Raw genomic sequence first — 20655 nt, forward strand, 5'->3', positions numbered from 1 at the left:
AAAAAAAAAAAAAAAAAATGGGTCACCTTTGTCGCGTTTCTAGCGATCACCATAATCCCAACAGTAATGCGGTAATACCGGAAGCGCGGACTCTACATAGAATAGCTACCCGACAACAAAAGGGTGTTAGAAGTTATTGGCACCAATGCTAGGACACCGCCTAGTATTTGGAAGCCGTAGACAATGGGCCGACAGGTGTCCTACAAACGTAACGACAAGGTCAACAAACACAAAAGGTAGCTGTCGGCGCAACCCTATGATTTACATTCACGCCAGCACATTAGAATTTTTTAATCACACTTGAATTCCGTGACAGAAGCGTTGTCCACTATCGACTAAATACTCGGATTATCACTGACACATAAGTACGTAAAGCTCGAGTATACTTAGAACTCGTCAAGTAGGATTTAGTTCTCCAGTTTTGTCAGGCAAATTAAAAGCTCTTATTATTGCTTTTGATTTCTCTGGGAACAGGATTAGAAGCAATGCAGATAATTCTATTTGGGCGATGGTGGATATGTTAAGCGCCAAATCAACTGAGGCTGTGTGGCGCCGGTGGTTTTGTGTCTATAATAACTTTTCTTTTTCTGTCGGTTTGCCTGAAGAACAAACCATGAAACCCTACCCTGAGACCGATTAGTTGGGATATTTTGTGAAGAAAGCCGATAAAGCTCCTCCCGTCAAGACGGATTTCTTCGAACCCAGCCGTTTTCTACAGTTCTGATGAACTGTTAATCGTAACCACTGTGCTAACTGCGAGAGTCTGAAAAGCAATGGACCTACGTGAAATTCCACTGGATTCTATTTTGACTAATCATGACTAATATTCTAATCATAATTTTGACTCATCGCATGTATTAGTTTAAAAATATTGTCATTCTTTCTTCAGTCTTTGTGAATAACAAATTACTTCATTCTAAATCAAGACGTGCTTAGAGAAAGAAGACAGGATTTTCACATTTTATAACCGCATATCTGAATCATTACGTGCAATTTTAGTTGCCGCATTTTTATTTTCTTTATGTTATGATGTTATTGTAGGAATTTTATTTTATTTTATTTTTTTGCGCTGAAAAAATGTGCGTTGTCAGCAAATCGTATAATTCTATGGTGGGCTTACAGTTTTGCTTCCTGTTGAAAAACCCCAGTTTCAGGGATGGAAGGAAGCTTGTAGCTAGCCCTGAGAGCGACTAATATGGCCACATTATGAAGGGGGGAAATAGTAAAAGAACCATGAAAATTCCGTAAATCTTGATACGATTCTGCTTCTTCCACACAATACGGACAACGATTGTGTAGGAAGAGGCCTAAAGGGGTCGTGCTTCTCGCGACGGTTTTAAAGTATATAAGTTAACAACCACATACCACAGACTTAACTTGAATGGCTTGTTTTCATTTAAGGTTAGACGTAATTAGTCATTTAAAATACTGTGCAAATTATCGTTGTTACGAATTGCTGCTCTTGAACGAGGAAACTTTAAATGACAAGGAACAACGGATCACCGACGTGTGGGGGAAGGAAGAGAATACTTTATGTAGGGCGAAATCTCCACCTTGTGAGTTAAAAAAAAAAAAAAAAAAAAAAAAAATACTGTTTCAAGAAAATGAAATATATTAATAAAGGCTTCTGCAACTTCACCCCACTTTTTATCTGGATGACTGTCTGATGCTACGCATGAGGTTGTCCAAATAATAAAGTATCTACACTCCCCGGAAGGGGAATAAAAACGATGGAGGGAGGATTCTAAATTTCTCCGGCGAAAGTTGGAGGAATTAAACTTTGACATTTACTTTGTATTACATAATGATACAGCATACAATGAAGGATACAACCAGGGCTGTAGTGGAGGGTATACGCAGTATACCATCTGGATTTTTTTAAGTGACTAGCGTGTACTTCTGGATATATATATATATATATATATATATATATATCCAGAAGTACACGCTAGTCACTATATATATATATATATATTCACAGAGTATACATTCTGCTAATTTTACGACTACAGCACTGGATACAAGTCCAATAAGCTCAAAGCACAACAAGTTATTATATCACAGGCTCATGACTCGGGACACCGTTCTTGCACCGTTGAATTTCTTTTCTGGGCCTATTTGCAGATTCTCCTTTGTGTGTTAGGTCGTCACTGGAATCGCGACCTTTGCGCAAAACCTTCTCTTAACACTTGTTATTGTTAAATATTCACTCATTAAACAATCACCACACTGCTTAACAATGGTATGTACTGTATAGGTTTATTTTTTTAGATCGAAGCAATGCATCGAAAGGGATTTGTTGTTAAGAGATCGCTTGGTACCAAGTGGTTTTAATCGAGGAATGGCAAACCAGTGACACACCACGCTGCGAGATGCGCGAATAGGAAAGTATAGTGGTACGTGGACACTCATAATCATTTATAAGTGGAATTGAATTTTTTTTTATATTATAATTTTTATATAAAAATTGCATAAAAAAAGCAATTTTTCATATAAAAAAATTTTTTTTTTTTTTTTAATTTGTTGAGGTTTATGGTCTCCCAGCCACCTCTAGTGGTGAATCATAAACTTTCAAGAATTGTTACCATTTTTTAATATCACTAAAGTTTTTGTGAGGGAATATTTCCTCCCCACTCCGTTGCTTGCGAAAATTGTTAAATTTTGTATCAAATTATTTTTAGCACACGAAAATTGTTATATTTTTGTGTCGGCTTATTTTGTTACGCAGGCCGGAAAAGCTTTGCCATCCCTGTTTTAAGCCTGCATCAACTGGTTAAAATTTTCTTCAGATTTCTGTAAAGCCATTATGAACACATAAACACTATAACTACTTCTTTTTTCACAGACCGCTCTACTTCTTGCACACATCAGCCCAAATAGTCCACAACAACAACGACATATGTCTTGGAAACTTTTTATCAGAATCTGAAGAGCACAGATGGCAACTGGGCATGGAGTTCTTATATAACAAAGCTTATGTCAGAATTCTAATTCTGGCCATTTTCCATAAAAGATTATTCAAAACTTAGAAATCTGTTCGTCATTCTCAAATCCGCACTTAGAGTAAAAACCTGCTACTTTCTTTTGACTTTTGCACCAAGAGATTTATCATTAATAGATGGGTTCGCACTGAGCGATGTCCTTTGGCTACTCTGCAGTGGCCTTGGATCCGTTTCTAGCTGTAAACTCCGAGTTTCTCTCTCTCTCTCTCTCTCTCTCTCTCTCCCCTACGCTAATGTCCTGAAAGATTTCATTCTGTTAGGAGACTCCGACTAAGCCCACGTTTTATCACTTAATCTACCACTAAAACCATCGAAAAATACAGTTTTTTTTTTTTGTTTGTTTGTTTACTTAGAGAACCTTCAAAAAATGACGTCCAGATTCACATTCATGAGTACGTGGTTCAAAGGGAAGGCATCGAGAATTTGGATTGACCTGGAATGTCGAACTAATCTTTCTGCAGAACCTTTACGTAACCCAACCCAAGAAAACATTTACACTTGTTTGACTCGCTCGACAGGAAATTTTTGATAGAAAGCTCAATTGTTGATCCAAAATCACTACTAATTATGCACAATGGTGTGTATTCCTCTTCTCTTTTTATGTTTAAACTATTTGGTTGTCAGCACCATTGACTTATGTTAATACTGGAGTGTATGTTCGCTTATTAATAAAGCAGTTCGAAATCCTTTTATAGTCTTCAGAAGCAAGCTCTACTCCACTTTAGGAGTCTACCAGGAACTTATCCATTTAATCCAATAACTTCATGACACTTACCAAGCTTTTATGGTAATGTTATTAATTCGATGATCTTTTTCTCTTGCTCACCTCTGAAACACATACCATATGAACTGACGCATTATGACCAACGTAGTCCATGCGCCATTAAATCCTAACGCAACCAACCAACTTTTTCTCTTGCATTAGGAGAAGCCTCTTGGCTGCACAAAGAGCCCCGCTTTAACTTTATAGGCCTCTTCAGTTCATCCATGCATGTGGTATAGTGAACCGCAGCGTATGAATGGGTATGGAGGGAAATCGGGGGTGGGGGCTCGCATGAGGCCCTTATTAAATTTTTTTGGATTATCCGAGCCCATTGTTAAAATAAAGTTTCATAAAATTGAACAGAGTAAAGGGTTGTCATATTAACCTAATATGACGATTTGTTTTCTGAAATTCTTCTCGAGCGAGCACCTTGTTAAATAATTTGTCAGCACAGCCCTGACTATAAGGTAATCGCATAGGGCTAGCACTTCCAAGGTAACTGTACTATATTTCTGAAATTTTGGCCAATTTCGCCATCGCGAATCAACTAGTTTGAGCCTTGCTAAGCTAAATGTTTTAGGGAATTAAACTTCGTTATCATCGAGGACACTTATAACGCCCTTTAATATCTTTGCTCTTCCTAATTGTTAAACCATTTTAATATTTCAACTTACATTGAAAGCTGTGCTATATTTACCACTTTTTTGATTGTTTTTTACATCTTGCCTTCTCTGAAATGAAATCATAACACTCTACATACCTTTCTAGTTCTGTGATGAACCGGGACGAAATTTTTAAATTAGATATTGTTAACAGCAAATTTCAGTTTGCCAATAAAATAAACAAATTAACCTAACCGGATGTGCCTCCGGGTAAGATTTAAAGTATTGTCTTGCATATCGATCTTTTTAAAAACACTACTAACTAATCCTAACATTTACCAATACTCGTTCTCAAATAACTTTAAATAAAGTCAATTTTTAAAATATTTTATTATTACGAAATTAAAAATAATAATTATTGCTAACAATAAAAGGAAATAAAGAAAGGCATTGCGCATAGATGTATTAGCAATACCTTCATGTACTATGCTTGAATTTTAGTTATTTGCTTATTAGCAACGTCTTTCTCTAACTGTGCTTTGTAAATTGAAATTAAACCATTTGGCTATGGTCTATCTAATTTAAAAATTGTGGAAAAGGAGTGCCTTAACGCAAAAAAAAAGAAAAAAAGTTCAATTTTTTATTTTATTTTGGCATTTACAGTTGAAGTCGCCAGCAGCTGCTACTGAAAGCAGAAGTAACGCAATAGCTATCTCTTATTAGAATTATACGTTTATTAATGACCACTCTTATACTACTTTAATGTTAAGATAGTTTATTCAGTTAATAACTAAATTCCTATGCATCAAGGTGACGTTTCATTATATACATTATAGTAATATAATTGTAATAGTAATTATATATATATATATATATATATATATATAAAGGTGATAAGAGTGGTCATTACTAAAAGTATAATTGTATGGAAAAACGCCACGTAACATCCCTCCCCAACTATATTGTCTCCTATTAATTATGAATTGGTGGCCTGTATAACATGACTACCAAAATTAAAAATTAATTATAAATGAATTCCTTTTGTTTCTTGCAGGAAAAGCAAAGAGAAGGGAATGGGAAAAACTATTAATAAGATTGTAGGAGGAATAAAAAGAAAAAAAAAAAAAAACTATATTAATATATATTACGTACTTCGAAAAAGCACAATTCTTTTTTTTTAATTTCTGGTTGTTAGCTTTTATTATTTTCAAATAGAAATACTTTCACTAAATGTGGCAAAACTTTTTATACTAGTCTGGATATCTTATTGATGAATATATTCGTTCATCATTATGCTTTATGCTAATCTGCTAATATGTCGCGTAACATGACAAAATAAGTATGCCAAAAAGTATGCACGATACATAATTATTTTCCAATATGCACTTAATAATCATACTTTTAAAACGAAAAGAGACGTAGTCAAGTGGACATGGAACCATTCTGGATCTTTGAGTACCCATGCCTGTCATACTATTACGATTAGACCCTCAATGGTTGACATACCTTGTATAGAAATTTTGGATTGAAAGGAAGGAGATGATCTTGAAAGAACTTTCTGTCTTCATGTTTGTTTTTCAATCACATTTAAGTAGGAGCGATATAACTATTTTGGAAGGACGCCATCATTGCACTTTCCGAAAACAAAAGGACATAACTGAATTTTAGAATGCTGGCTGAACTGAGGACAGAAGAAGTAAAAGGGGCATTTTCCAACTTTTGTCAAACGTCTTGTACATAGGTAGGACTATACTACTTATATAAGAGTGATTCAAATGAAAAGTGTCTGTAAATTACAGTAAATAAAAAAAATAGTGAGACTCTGTGGCACTTTATTTTCTTAGTCTTCTGACAGCATTGAGTGCATTCGCTGAACTGTTCATTAGCATTATCCTTAAGGGCACACACACGGTGGTCAAGTGAAACTCATGTAAGAAATAGGTGCCAGACCCTACCAAGATAGATGGCCTTAAGGGTTATAAGTTGAGATAATCATACGGATGTTATTGATAATAGGTTTTCTAATACCCTAAAATGAGCGTTCACTTATTTGCAAAATATGTCGCGTAACATGACAAAATAAATATACCAAAATAACCAATATTCTATATTATGTACCATCATAATAATGGATTTTTTGTGAGTTATGGATATTTTTCTAACGCTGCGTGAAGTGATGCAGTTTAGATTATTGTCAATTATATCTATCACTTGTGACATACCAAGGGGATTCTACACAAGTCATCAGCAACCTTAAGCTCGACTGCCAATAGGCGATACGTGGAGAGATTTATTGCGGCACGCCAGTGGTATGATACCTTCTACAATTTTCATATATTCTATTTCGGATATACTTGACCAAGTGGCACTCATGAAAATTTTTATAGTTGTAATGAACAAAAATGGCACTTACAAGTAAAAGGGTTATCGAACTCTCTGCTCTATAAACGAAACAACCTTGTAAATATGTCGTTCTAATTTATCTGTACTCTAATCAATGTAGATTAAAATCCTAATTACTGCCACAGAATTTTATTGAATAAGTGCAATAATAAGTTCAGAAAACCTTCTTACCTGAACTGGATCGACCTTTAACCTTGGGTTTGGACGTGGTTTGTATTGTGGACGGCTTTGTGCTAAGGGTGCTGGACGGGGGATAGCTGTAAACCGAGAGCTGATCCTGTGAAGATGAAAGGTGGCCACTGGAAGTGTGGGGCTGGATGTAGGAAGGATATGTAGAAAGTCCATGAGCTGAATGATGGACCGAAGCTAAACCGGAAGTGAAATGTGTTCCTCCCCCATCTCGTGCCTTGGAGGCTGCACAGTGGGGCAAAGCTGACCCTAAGGACGTTATTAAGCTTCCTTTGTCGTCAGCAGCGGTACTTAAGCTGCAGCTATAATCAGTGCTTCCTATAGGGTCTGGAGTAGCATCTTTTGGTGGAGTTGGGGGAAAACTAAACAGATGAGGACTAGAGTGAGGCGGGAGAGAACTTGGAGGAGGTGGTTGAGGCATACCTAATGGAGAACTGGGATGATGGGAAGGTTTAGCGGAGAAAGCCGAACACCATGAGGAACCATGGGCGGGATGGGGCACCATAGATTTCGGTGGTTCAGGTATCCAAGGATGAAGTGGAGACGGAAAGTGAGGACGACACACTTGACTGCTGGGCATCCTAGCTGGAAGGGAAAAAAAAACTATTAAAATTCTGCGTGACGAAACATAAAACTGTATACCATTAATTCAAATAACTTGAAAAAATAAGATTTATAAGAGAATTTATTAAACCCCTACGCAATATACATTGATTAACTTGATGTGAAATTCCACTTTAAGTTACTTGTTACAAGGAACTTTTCCGTTAGTAAATTTGTTTATAATTCTATTCTTCTCCACCGAGAAATGTCACTTCGCAGTGGAGGGTAATAATACAACGGTAAGTGTATAGTTAGCAATAGTCACAACCTAAATCTATATAGATCTCCTTTGTTAGTTTTGAAGCCGCCACATCTGTTAGCATTATCCGTACACGCTTGGTACTGTCACATATAAGCTGTCGAATATTACCTGTTACATATTTGTCATCTACCGAATTATTAAACTTACATTCCCGACTAGCTATACAAATCAGTCAGTCCTCTGTGACAGTATAGTGGTTTCGCCATTTGCCACTCGTTTAAAGATGTCTGGGTTCGATTTTTTGTGAATGATTGATTTTCTAGAGTCCTCAGTCGAGGCTGTAGTTAACCGATCTCAGGCTATTGGAGTGTGGTATCCCCATGAACTATTTCGTGTTTTTCAGCCCGCATGGCATGTAAATCGGCTTGTGAATACACACTTATACATAAATAAGATTCACTTAAACGGATATAAGTTGTGCTCTGGTGCGGTTAACCTAATAATATTTGTAATAATGAAAATCATTCATTACTACTCAACCAGTAGTCTCAGGAGGTATTAGTTTTTCAATATACTTAAGATATAGTTACAGTCAAATTCTAGCAGCCTTTAATCGATATTGTTGAAAAACCTTTTTAAAATGAGCATTAGGAATTTATGTTTTGCGTAATTGGATAAAGAAGTTCGGTTTGTTTTAAAAGTAGTCGTCTGCATGAGAAGAGAAAATTCATTTAGGGCTATAGTAATATTTATTAGATCTAGCAAGCTCGTTTATAAAGAAATTTTTTATATCTGTTAAAAAAAAAAGTCTGCATCGTCAAAAACAATTCATCAAGTTGTGTAGTCGGACATGGGTAATACAAATTGCTATTCTCACACTGATGAGCTTCCGGTTTTTGGAGCAAATCCAAAAGTGATAGGAGAAACTAAATATCAGACTGTGACGAACCTGACGAATCTTCCTATATTTCACTCTACAAAGTAATATTCTTGTACTCTCAGCTATACCACTGCTTTTCTGGTAGCGGTAGCTAGAAGTAGAAACGGGTCGTAAAATTTATTTCATTGATAGAAATCATCCTCCTCGAATATGTTAAACCGGGAGCAAAACCCTTATTCTCTGGCATTTTGCCACCTATGTCCCTCCCTCTCCTGTTACGCCAAGTACGCTTTGAATCATTTTCAAATTTTATACATCCAAAGTGGGGGAACAGAAAGAGGAGGTGGATTTGGAATTAAAGCTAATATTGCAATAGTGTAAATAACGATAAAAGTTTTTGCTCACCACAGGATATCATTTACTAGAACCCCCAGTCTCTCTTCTCTCTAAAATACAGTGATTGTGAGACAGCCATTGGACTAAGAAATACTTGTGAGACAAAAATAAAATCCATTTAGTTAAGATGGTATCAGATGTAACACGGACAGGAGAAGTTCCTTGAAACTTTATTCTACTTCATCGGTTTTTAACTTCGTAAATAAATTTGTGGAGAACTTTATCGATAGCTATATATGGATTGCTGTTCCTTGTTAGCCTTACCTTATGAAGCATTTCTCAAGTCACTACAAGTGCGAGATTTCATTTATTTTGTAAATAATGTTTTTGCATCTTCAGAAATAAATAGGCTAGAGATTTATGAAAGATTATCATTTTCGTGCTGGACTTAATTGGAAAATGTCGATATATTTCCAAATTCAGACAATACACCATGCTCCAATGAGGCTTTAAGTGATTCTTCGTAAAAGTTACAGAAAATTTCACATTAAAAGTTTATATATATATATATATATAGTCGGCAATACATGTATATGTAATATAAAGTTGTCAGTAGTGCCACGAACTAAACTGAAAACTTGACTTACTGTCAGGCGCAATTGACTCTCTGAAGGAGTGAGTTTTGGAGAGCGTCAATCTGGAGATTTGTCAGCGACTCAAGTACTGATTCTATTGTCGGGCAATACATTCCCGAATCAGCCCCCAGAAATGGATCAGTCAGTACAGAATGCTTTGGTTCGGCAGGATGTAGTCTTATTTGGGGACTCAGTTGTAAGGAAGTCAGTAACAAATCCTGTAAGAGAGACCAATGGCACAGAAACAGGGTATGTCTACCAGGTGCAAAAATTGAGGATGTAACATTTTATCAGCTCCTGATGATTCCAGTGGGTGTGTATTAATACATGTGTGAACTAATGATTTAAAGCTTAAATGAACTGACGAACTGGTTATGAAATATAAGATCATAATTGAAAAAAAGTGTCCAGGAGATAGGGCAGCATGTTCTTGTATTGGCAATTCTGTCCAGATGTGACTTTATGGATTTTGTGGTGAAAGCCTTGTGGATTAACTCCTTGAGGAATTTGGCAAGACTTATGAGGGAACTTTTCCCAGCATAGCGGGCATTAGTTGTTAGAACGGAATTTACTTAAAAGGAGGATGTGAAACGGTTTTTGTTAATGCCATTCAGGAAGCATTAAGGATTCGGGGGAACTGCTGTTTTGGGGCGTTAGAGGAGTCGCCACATGACCGACTCAGGTCACTGGCATGGGACAAAATTATATTTGCACCCTCTCTGAGAGACGCTTGTGTGCAGCCATTATTACTCTAAACACTGAAAGGGAAATCTAAGACCACATGGAAAAGCACTTAATTAACACTTAACCGTTTTTAACGGGTGTGTCAGGGTTGGGAAAAGCGATAAAGCACTAAACTTAATTTGTCTATTCAGAATATTTGTCACTTTATATTGCCAAGAATTGTAAACAAATTAAATGAATTTCAGCTTTTGATTAAGTTCACTAACGCTGAAATAGTCGGGCTTACTGAGACATGGTGCTATTAAGAGATACGTGATAGCTTCATTCGGCAGGGATCACTTAAGATATATACAGTCTCAAGTGATCTCTCTTCATACGGGCAGTCTTTTTCTGCTTTCGCTAGACGACTCGTCCCGTTATTTAAATTATTTCAAGCTCAATGTCATTGCCGAAATATGGCCTTCAAAATTTTACGTAATATTCCAAATGCGGTCTCATCATTCAACTTGTATAGCGGAACTACAACCTCCTACCTGGATGCAAAGATGTGGTAAATCATTGATAATACACTATGGGCCTTCCTGGACGCTCGCTTTCGATACATGCTAACTTTCATGTCTGATTGTATCAAGCGTTCTCTTTTCGGATTTACATCCTTCAGCTCTTCCTCATCTATTTCATAAATTATTCTCGGTTACTATTTCCCAAGTGTAGAACTTTATATTTGAAAGCAGTAAAACTTAACTGCAATTATTCTGACCATTTACAAAACCTCAATTGAAGAACCTCAGCTTGGTTTGCATTGTTAATCACCCTACCTTTTTTATAATTGCAAATTTCAACATAGCACCCTTTATTCTCTCTCTTATACGAGAGAATAATGTGGGATACAAGGAAACAGAATTGGCCCTAGCACCGAACATTGAGGGATCCTATAACCCGGGCTTACTCTGAAGAACGGCCATCTATAACAATCCTCTTCCTCTTGTCCTTTAGACATCCTGCAGTCCATCACAGTACCTTGCCCTGATCTTATTGGACTCTAGCTTGTAAGCAACCTGCCATGTGGGAAAACTGTTAAATGCTTCGCTAAAGTCCAGGTACATTAATATCAAAATTGTTTCTTCCACCCAACTCCTGCGTAACCACATCAGTGTAATTTATCAGGTTGGTCAAACAAGATTTTTCCCTTTACAAAACCATGTTGTGATTCAGTTAGGATATTATATGTCTCAGAATACCTTTGCCCATCTATTCCATAATCTTCCCTGTCACTGAAATTATATAAACTAACCAGTTTGTTTAACCTAAGTGACATCTTTGTACGAGTACTTGGGGGATGCATCTTTGTACGAGTACTTCTTGGGGGAGGCATCTTTGTAAGAGTGCTTTTGGATCAGACATACATTGGCATTTCTCCAATACTAGGTATTACCCCTGAATCTAACTACTACCTCATAATTAACCGTAAAGGTTTGAGCCAAATCGATGTAAAATGAAGTCCAGCTATCGTGCTCTGACATAGTTCTGCTGTCGGTCTTATTAGACGCTGTGCTTTGCTCATGAACATTTTATTATTAAAAATAAGAAAATACGATATATTTATTCATTCACATGAACATTGGCCCACACTCATCAAGGGCTTTGAATGGATTAATATTCAAAAGAAATGAACAAAATATAAATATAAAATATATTATAGAACAGATTAAAAACTGAGGCAAAATTTGTATACACATTCGATTTGAAACACCTTTTCACCAGCATATCGGAGAGTAATTTAAAATTGGCCCTAAATTACTACTCTTAACTACTGCCAAAACGGCCTGGGTTGTAGCAGAGGGTTTAGGAAAAAATTAATTTCACTATATATTAGTAATAACTTTATTAAATTGGAGGTAATCCAGAGGAGACAAAGCAGAGGAAATAGCAGTTCATGCTACTATTTCATGTAATCTGGCAAATTTGTATATACATTATTATTATGAAAGAAATCTAGACTACAGCTTTAACGTATTTCGTTTTATAGACCACTTTAAAACGAAAATTAATCAACAATTGTATTCCCCAGGGATATATAAAATCCCATATGTGTATAAAGCCATTAAAGTGGCCTCTTGTAATTCATGCAGATGCTATAATCTAGATGATATCACCAATCAAATTTGGAACTATTAAGCAGTTGACTTCTTGTCTCTCATATGGGGCTCGATGTCTGACAATCCGGAATCAAACTGCATTACAAAATTGCTACCGAAATTTGCTACCTAAATTAAGTAGAAATAATTTATTTTGCATTAAATTTGAAAGCAGAAAATTAATAAATAGTCGAACAATTTAGTGCAAAGTATCATTTTAGTTCGTAGTAAATCATCGAAGTAGGTGAAATGGCATCGTTTTTGTTACATCTCATATTGTGAATGCCTTCACAACGAGTTGCCCTGGTATTGCATTATCTCGAATAAGCAACTTCGCCAGTAGAGAAGACTAATGTTACTTATTCTCGGCGGATACCACCACCGTTTCGAAGCTTGTTGGCCTCTCATTGGTGAGCGGATAGGTATCCCAATGATACAATGAGTGACAACCCAATTATGAAGTTATGCCACTCGTATCACTGGAGTGCCTATCCGCCCACCGATGAGAAGCCAACAAGCTTCGAAAGGGTGCCGTCTGATTGGTGGTATCCGCCGAGAATAAGTAACATTAGTCTTCTCTACTGGGGAAGCGTTGCTTATTCGAGGTAGTGCAATAACAGGCAACTCGTTGTGAAGGCGTTCATAATGTGAGATGTAACGTTAAAAAAACAAGGTGCCATTTCATCTACTTCGGTGATTTACTACGCGCTAAAATGAAAACTGCACTAACTTGTTCGACTAGTAAATTTCCCGTAGTCTGAGGCTTTCAGCCCTAAGACCTTTTTAGTATTAATAAATTAATTAAATATAATATATATATATCAAAAACTATAGCACCTATAGTAGATAACTTTCGATGTCAATGTCAGCATGAGTTGAAAAGTTTTAAAAATGTATATACGCTATTATGCCTGATTGCCCGGGCTATTATGTTCTAGAAAGGTTTTAGGTACGGTTCTCGTAATTTTAATTGAACATTAAGTTATGGGTTACCTGGGCGGTAGTTCTACATCCCACTTGCAATTTTTGTATGTTCTCTGGTCAGTTTTCCTGCTTTACCGGACGAAAAAACGCGAGTTTCCTGGAGATAAAACCTTGCTACTCTCGTCCGAGACCAAATGACTCGACCACGATGTAAAAGTTTCTTGTGTCATTCGCGAGTTTCGAACTTAGGCCGTTTCTACACGGTGTGTGGAAATAAATGGTGATTATAACCACTGTGCTACCCACGAGGGCAGTACTCAAGTGTATTACTTGAATATCCTTCATTCCTAAAAGGTAATCATCGATAAAAAAGTATCTGTTAAGCTCACCAGCAACATTTGCCAGCTTATGTTTATGGTTCTGACGTTTCCATTGAACAACGATCCTATCTAGTTTATTCTTTTCCTATTTGTATTTATTTAAATAAAAGCCCTTGCCCTCAGTGTTGGCTCAATTGGTTAATAACGCTTTATCGTTTATTACAAACCAACTTATAATGATTATTTACATACGAATGCTTATATATACGATTACATAAACATATATACGAATCTAAGCTGCTCACCCTGTTATTATCCTATTCTGCCTGTTTTGTTTTATCAAGTTCGCTAAATCAATCTCTTTTCATTCTTGACGTCTTTCTTGTATGGTACCTCCTTAATGGAATGAATGCACTAGTGGCTTCAATGATTATGTTATGAAAGTTCAACTTTACTGTGGGTTTTATGTATTTCATCCCCGTTGAGTGAGTCCAAGAACCTTCTTACCCACATTAATCCTCTTTTAAAACTCTTGCCTTTGGCTGCCGAATTTTTTTTTTTTTTTTTTTTTGACATTATAGTCACTCGCTGCTAACGGTTTCCATGCTATCATATATATGATATTACTGTGGTATTATGATATTACTGGTATGATATTACTATTACTATGATATTATGATATTATTATGATATTACTATGATATTATGATATTACTATGATATTACTGTGGTCATGACCAAATCAGGAATATTCCCGCCCTTTGTACTTCTGCATGACTTGTTGATACAGGTAACAGTCATCAAGATGGTTGAAGATTTATCCCACAGGACGAGTTGCCAATCCACGATTTCCAGTCAGTGAGCGGTAAGTTTAACCCCCCCCCATGATAAGTCACTCAGACTTATTTGCCCTGTCAAGTTGTATATGACGTATGGCCTTAGTCGCATATGTGTCTAAAACCCTACAAGAAACAAACAAAGGAAACAAGTTGTATATGTAGACTTATCACTATCATGCTATCTGTAAAATACCTCTGCTCCCAACTATCCTTTAATGCTAAATATCTAATACCATACAGATTCTATGCTTTCCTGAAGCTGTTTTGATTCAGGCAGCTTTTTATCAGACGCATTATAAAATCCCTTCCGTTCCTCCCTGTTCTTTCTATATACACATTGGATGTTTCAGAATGAAACTCCATTATATCAGGGTGAGATCAAGTGTCAGTGAATCCTATTATATCAGCATTACATCTGTAAACCTAACCAGCAGCTCAAATACATCCATTGACACCAATTCTAGCATTGCTATATAAACAGTTTAAGCTTTGCGTCTTTTTTTTTTTTTTTTTTCCATTCACTGCCTTGATACATACGAAGGGGGGGTCTAAAAAATAGGTATTCACCCAGAAGTCGTTGTGATATAAATATTATTTTTTTTATTTATTTATTTTTAATTTTTTTGTTTGTTTGTTACCTTGAAATCTCTATAGCAACCACGGAAATTTTGGATTCGATGTGACAATCATAAATGAATCCAGAGGATGTGACAATAATTTTTTTTTTCTTTTCATCGCGGAATGAAGTGAATTGTAACAATGGATAAAGTGGTTAGAGATCAGCGATTCGGTTCCTCTTTCTGCAGGGAACTTGCAATTTTTGCAAGTTCCCTTGCAGTTTCTTGATTGTTTTTGGTGCAAAAACAATCCACGAAAAAATGGTCGCTGTTTATGGAAGACTGTCCAGTGATGGGCAGACTTCTCCATAAACAGCTACCATTGCAAAAATCGAGGCATTAATCTCGGAAGATCGCCGTATTAGCGTCAAAACTGGATTGGAGACCCTACACTAATTTGGAGCTGCAGAGCTCTAAATTAGTGTAGTGTCTCTGGAGAACATCATCCATCAACAGTGGCATACGAGTAAAGTGTCTTCTAGAAGGGTTCCTAGACTTCCGACCCTTTACCAGAAGAAGGAAAGGACACAATGTGCACATGAAATGTTGTCAGTGTGCAAGGAAAAGCGAGGGGAGTTTTTTCACGACTAGTGACAATGATTGAAACTTGGGTCCATCACTATGATCCCGAAACTAAAAAAATGTCAAAACAATGGAAGCAGGCAGAATCACCCCATCCCCTAAAAAGGCAAAGGTGCTGTCAAGGGAATGCTCTCAGTTTTTTGGGATCAGCATGGTATAATACTAAACTAACAGATTGTGACGGCGAAGTATTATTTCCCCCGTCTTTTTTCTTATAAACGAAAAAACACGGGGGAAACTGTAAAAAAAAGTGTGCATTCCTCGAATGTTTCAGTGAGATGTGCCCACAAATGTGGGCACATCTCACTGAAACATTCGATATATATATATATATATATATATATATATAGAGAGAGAGAGAGAGAGAGAGAGAGAGAGAGTCGGATCTAACAGGCAGAAAATTGAGTAGGGTTGCCGCAAAATAAAATATATTACTTAGGGGTGCCGTTATTAAAAAAAGGTTGAAAACCACTGGACCGTTAACAAGTGGCAGAGATAACCTCGCCGGGATTAATTATAAGCAGATTATGTGTGTGCGTGTGTATAAAAATAAATTTTCTGTTTATACTCTACGGCCAGAGGAGTTCACAAGATAGAGAGAGAATACAAGAAACAGCACCGTATTCAGCAGTCACAGGCTTGAACCCCGGTCACTCAAGGCACGTGTACTTATGCAGCCGCGCGCCTATATATATAAATAAATAATGTGCTGGAGTGCTAATCTGTCTGTTCTATATTTTTATTTTTCGCTGCATAAGGACCACCACTATTCAAATCCTCTGGTCCTTCGATCGGTTCGCCTTTGCGACGATTTGTCTAGCGATTGAAATGCAGCGATTCCCTGACCATTATTGGCCTTGTGGTCCTCTGTAGATATGAGGCATAATGGTCAGTCTATTTTTTGTTATTTTGGTTTTATTTTATTTTATTTTAGTTAGTTTAGTCTCTATTTGTGATATTTCACGTAATTCGGAACTGACACCTTACGAGGCGGGTGTCGCTAAATTCTTATGTAATTGGCGCTAAATTGTAAAATCGATTTATTATTTTGAATTGGATTTTCTAAATTTATTTCGAGATTTTCTGCTACAGTTTTTAGTCTTACCTTTTCTTCTCCCTCCCTGTTCATTAATTATTATGTTTAATTTATTATTTTTCGCTCCACATTTTTGCCATGCTACTGGCATTAATTTTGATTTATATATATATATATATATATATAAGTTCTTATAGGAGGTAATATTGATTTGGAAGGAAAACTAGTACTAAATAACGGAAAAACCAGTTGCATGCCTGTATCCCCTCCTCTTCCTTACACTAGCACTTTCGTTGAATTCTTAAATACCTTCAATAATATCGGCAAGGACCCCTGCATTTCCTATGTTCAAATATTCCCTTCCTGCAAAATGAATTCCTTCTATCAACACAGGGCTGGCAGCATAGATAAAAATCTCCTTCTGAAAGCCTTTCAGAGTCCCTCAAGCCTAGAGTTAATCGATATACATACATACCTATATGTATATTAAACAGGTCCTCGTTCGTTTGCGCTTAATATCATTAGCACCCACTTGTATAACCAAAATCCCATTGGAAACTGACAGCTATACATCATCGATGTAGCATTAAGCAGATATCTTTATTACAAAATATGTTCCCTATTTTCCTCAAAAGTGTTTACCCTGTTACAACTAACTCATGTTGAATGAAAACAATTTGCTCTTGACCACTTATATTTGGGGTCTGAATAGAGACCAAATTTCGTCTATTAATGCGCTAAGTTTTAATTTTAGATCGTCACATTCCCTGCATCTAGTACACAGATGTCTCATCAGTTGTACTGTGATAACCTACAAGAGTGATCTTCGTATACATATAGGACATTTGATTTTGTACGTGAACCACTGTCCAAACAAGCAATAAGTCCTAGACTCACAAGGGAATAAAATCAAATCTCCTGAAATATTTCCAGTCTGAGCAATGACCGAATCATGCACTGTGATATTTTCGGATTCTCTTATATTAACTATAGTTAAGAAATATTCAAGGATAAATTTTACAAAAATCTAATAAAGAAAATTCATTCAATAACAGAGTGTTACTTGTACAAGTTACTACTTAAAAATGACTTGATACTCTAGAAAATATCCTATACTACGAAATACAATTTATAACGAGGAACTAGCTAGAAACTGCAGAGCAAGTTTTGCAGGCTTTTCTCCTGAAAGTTTTGTTACACCTGTGTAAATGCTACTGCCCAGTTTAACTACATAACTACTTACTAATTAATATGTTGTTTTTCTTATTTATAACATTTTAATTAAATTGAGATATCTGTGATACAAGCGGCTACTATTCCTTAGAACAACGGATGATGGCCGCTACTTGAGTTCAAGAGAATGAGACTAGGGATGTCTATAGAAGCAATGCGCGAAACATTCGAGAAAGATTTGATTATGAACCTCCTCCCAGAATAATTCTTCACAAATGGGAAAATTAATATTTAAATAGGCGTAACAAGTCTTTCCGGACACCCTGTAGAAGCCACGGACCACAAAAACTATTAAACTATATATACTCAACATCACTGAATTATAACCACCCCATCCGTAATGGACTATGCCGCATAGTTCGCAGTTTAAAATGCCAAACAACTTTGTACGCTAGAGCACTGGTAATTTGCATCTGGCCATGCAAGTCAGAGTGATAAAGAAGCAGTTATGGGACGTAGTAAAGATATCACGGAGTTTCAAAAGGGCATAATTATGGGAGCTCGTGCGTCAGGTGCTTCCATATCGTAAAAAGCATGTTTTGTCGAATGTTCAAGGGCCACTGTGATTAAGGTGTACAAAGAATGGTGTCGAATGGGCCAAACCGCCTCCCACCGACAGAACTGTAAAGGATTACGCAAAATGAATGTTCGTGATGAGCGAAAGGTGAAGCGAATTGTACGAGCTCAACGGCAGGTCGCTGTGTGACAGTTGACATCGTAATATAATATAGGGAATGCAAGAACAATATCCTAAATGACGATGCTCCGCACACTCAGATATATGGGATTCAACAGTAAACGACCCAAGAGACACCATCTCCTCATTGCTGATTATCGCCAACGGTGAATGCTGTGGTGTCAACAACATGTTGGTTGAACATTGGAGGAACGGAAACGAGTGTGCTAGTTGGATGAGTCCAAATACCTGGTGTAGCACGCCGACGGACGGCTTCGTGTATGGCGCAAGCAACAAGAGGCCATGGACCCATCGTGCATGGTGCCCACTATCTAGGATCTCTGATGCGTGTGGACTAACGCGTCACCAGCAGCTCTTAGGAGAGACCCTGTGCACCCTGTCATACTGCATTTCTTCCCGGACAGAAACGGGATCTGTCACGATGATGATGTCATTGGGCCCGCACGATTCATAAGTGGTTCGACGAACACAGTGAAGATATTGCCCATCTTGATTAGTCTCCAAATTCGCCTGACCTCAATCTAATTGGACACCTATGGGATGTTTTGAAATGAGAAGTGAGGCATATGGACGTAACCTTCATCTATTCTAACACTGGAAAGCCTTGCAGGTAGCATGGCTTCAGATCCCTACGGACGTCTTCAGACATCTAGTGGAGTCATTGCCTAGGCGAATAGCTGCTGTTATCTGTGCGAACGGTTGTCAAACGCGGTATTAGGTAGGTGGTCATAATTCAATGATCACTCAGTATATGAAAATATGTTAACTATTTTTAAATACAGTATTAAGCAGTCGTACTTAACTTATGCAGTATACATCAGGTTGTTACAGGTATACTTCTATTTCCCATCACAATTAATAGGACTGTTATCTACTTAAAGAAGCTCCGTGTTCTTGACTAGTTCCGCGTACCACTTTCATAAATTACGCGGCCCACAAGTTGGAAACGATGTAACTGCAAAAGATCGAACATAAGGATTGAGGTTCTTATCGCGATATCTTAGAGTCGTGGTAGTCCCTCACGCGAATACTGAAATCTGTAGAGACATTGATAGTGATTCCAGCCCGTTCCATTGAAAAAAAAAAAAAAAATCCTACTCCCAGCGTTTTTTTTTCCAACCTTCGTGGAATTTGTTCCTTCGTTCCGCGTGCAGGAAACTGCGTCAAGAATACGATTTAAGACGATATCTCAGCTGCAGTGACGAGTAACATGGCTCATTGGTCTTTGGTCTAGTCGAAATGCTGTTAGCATCGATTCAACTTGGCACTTTTGCTTATAAGGTAAATGGAACAGAGACAGCTGATCGGTGTGCATGAAACCTCCTCTTAGGATAAATACAAACCCTCCTCCAGATCAAGCAAACTGAATGAAGTTGCTGTGTCCTGAAGCCGTGGATTGGTTGTTTTTTCCAGAAATTGCTTGAAAGTGGCATGAGACCAGTCTCGGATAGTTTTTCGATAAACAGTGTGCACGTTTTGGTTTCACAGTCAGCCTACATTCAGCCACCTTGCCACTTCAGCTGGATTTTATCCTGCCTCTATTCTCCTGATACTTTTTCTTCTTCACAGAATCATCCGAACGGTGCCTTTCTGAAATTTTCATATTGATGCCGCGAGAGATAAACGCGAAACGCAGAAGTTTTGAAACTAGGCTGTTTTTGTCTGGTTACTCGGTGGGTTGTGAGGGACTTTGTTTGCGGGTCCGACATCGTTTCATAAAGAACGAATATTTGGTTCTTTTTATTTGTATTTAAACATATATTCACGATTTCTGTTTCTTCTTTAGATTTTGAGCACCGGGTATGCATTATAAATCCGTTTCGTTTTTCTTGAACAAGTAATTATTTTGTGTAACTTGCCTCTCTGTAAAAACTGATTGGCAACGTCTGTATTCGAGAGATCAGCATAGAGATAGCTTTTTGTTTGGTCTTGTTTTTCGAAATTTTTGCAATAAGGCATATCCAATTATG

General features: G+C 37.1%; 1 protein-coding gene across 3 annotated transcripts in view; it reads right to left on the reverse strand.

The window, feature by feature from the left end:
* LOC150076261 (transcription factor GATA-3-like) overlaps window positions 1–20655 on the reverse strand; it is a 351889-nt gene that overhangs the window by 116520 nt on the left and 214714 nt on the right. For all 3 annotated transcript variants that reach the window (XM_090387746.1, XM_090387748.1, XM_090387747.1), the window contains exon 3: window positions 6942–7544. In XM_090387746.1, coding sequence (XP_090243872.1) covers window positions 6942–7544 — 603 coding nt within the window. The remainder of the gene's footprint in view (window positions 1–6941; window positions 7545–20655) is intronic.

The sequence above is a fragment of the Mastigoproctus giganteus genome, chromosome 13 (assembly GCF_048544385.1).
Source record: "Mastigoproctus giganteus isolate SK-2022 chromosome 13, ASM4854438v1, whole genome shotgun sequence".
NCBI classification, from domain to species: domain Eukaryota; kingdom Metazoa; phylum Arthropoda; class Arachnida; order Uropygi; family Thelyphonidae; genus Mastigoproctus; species Mastigoproctus giganteus.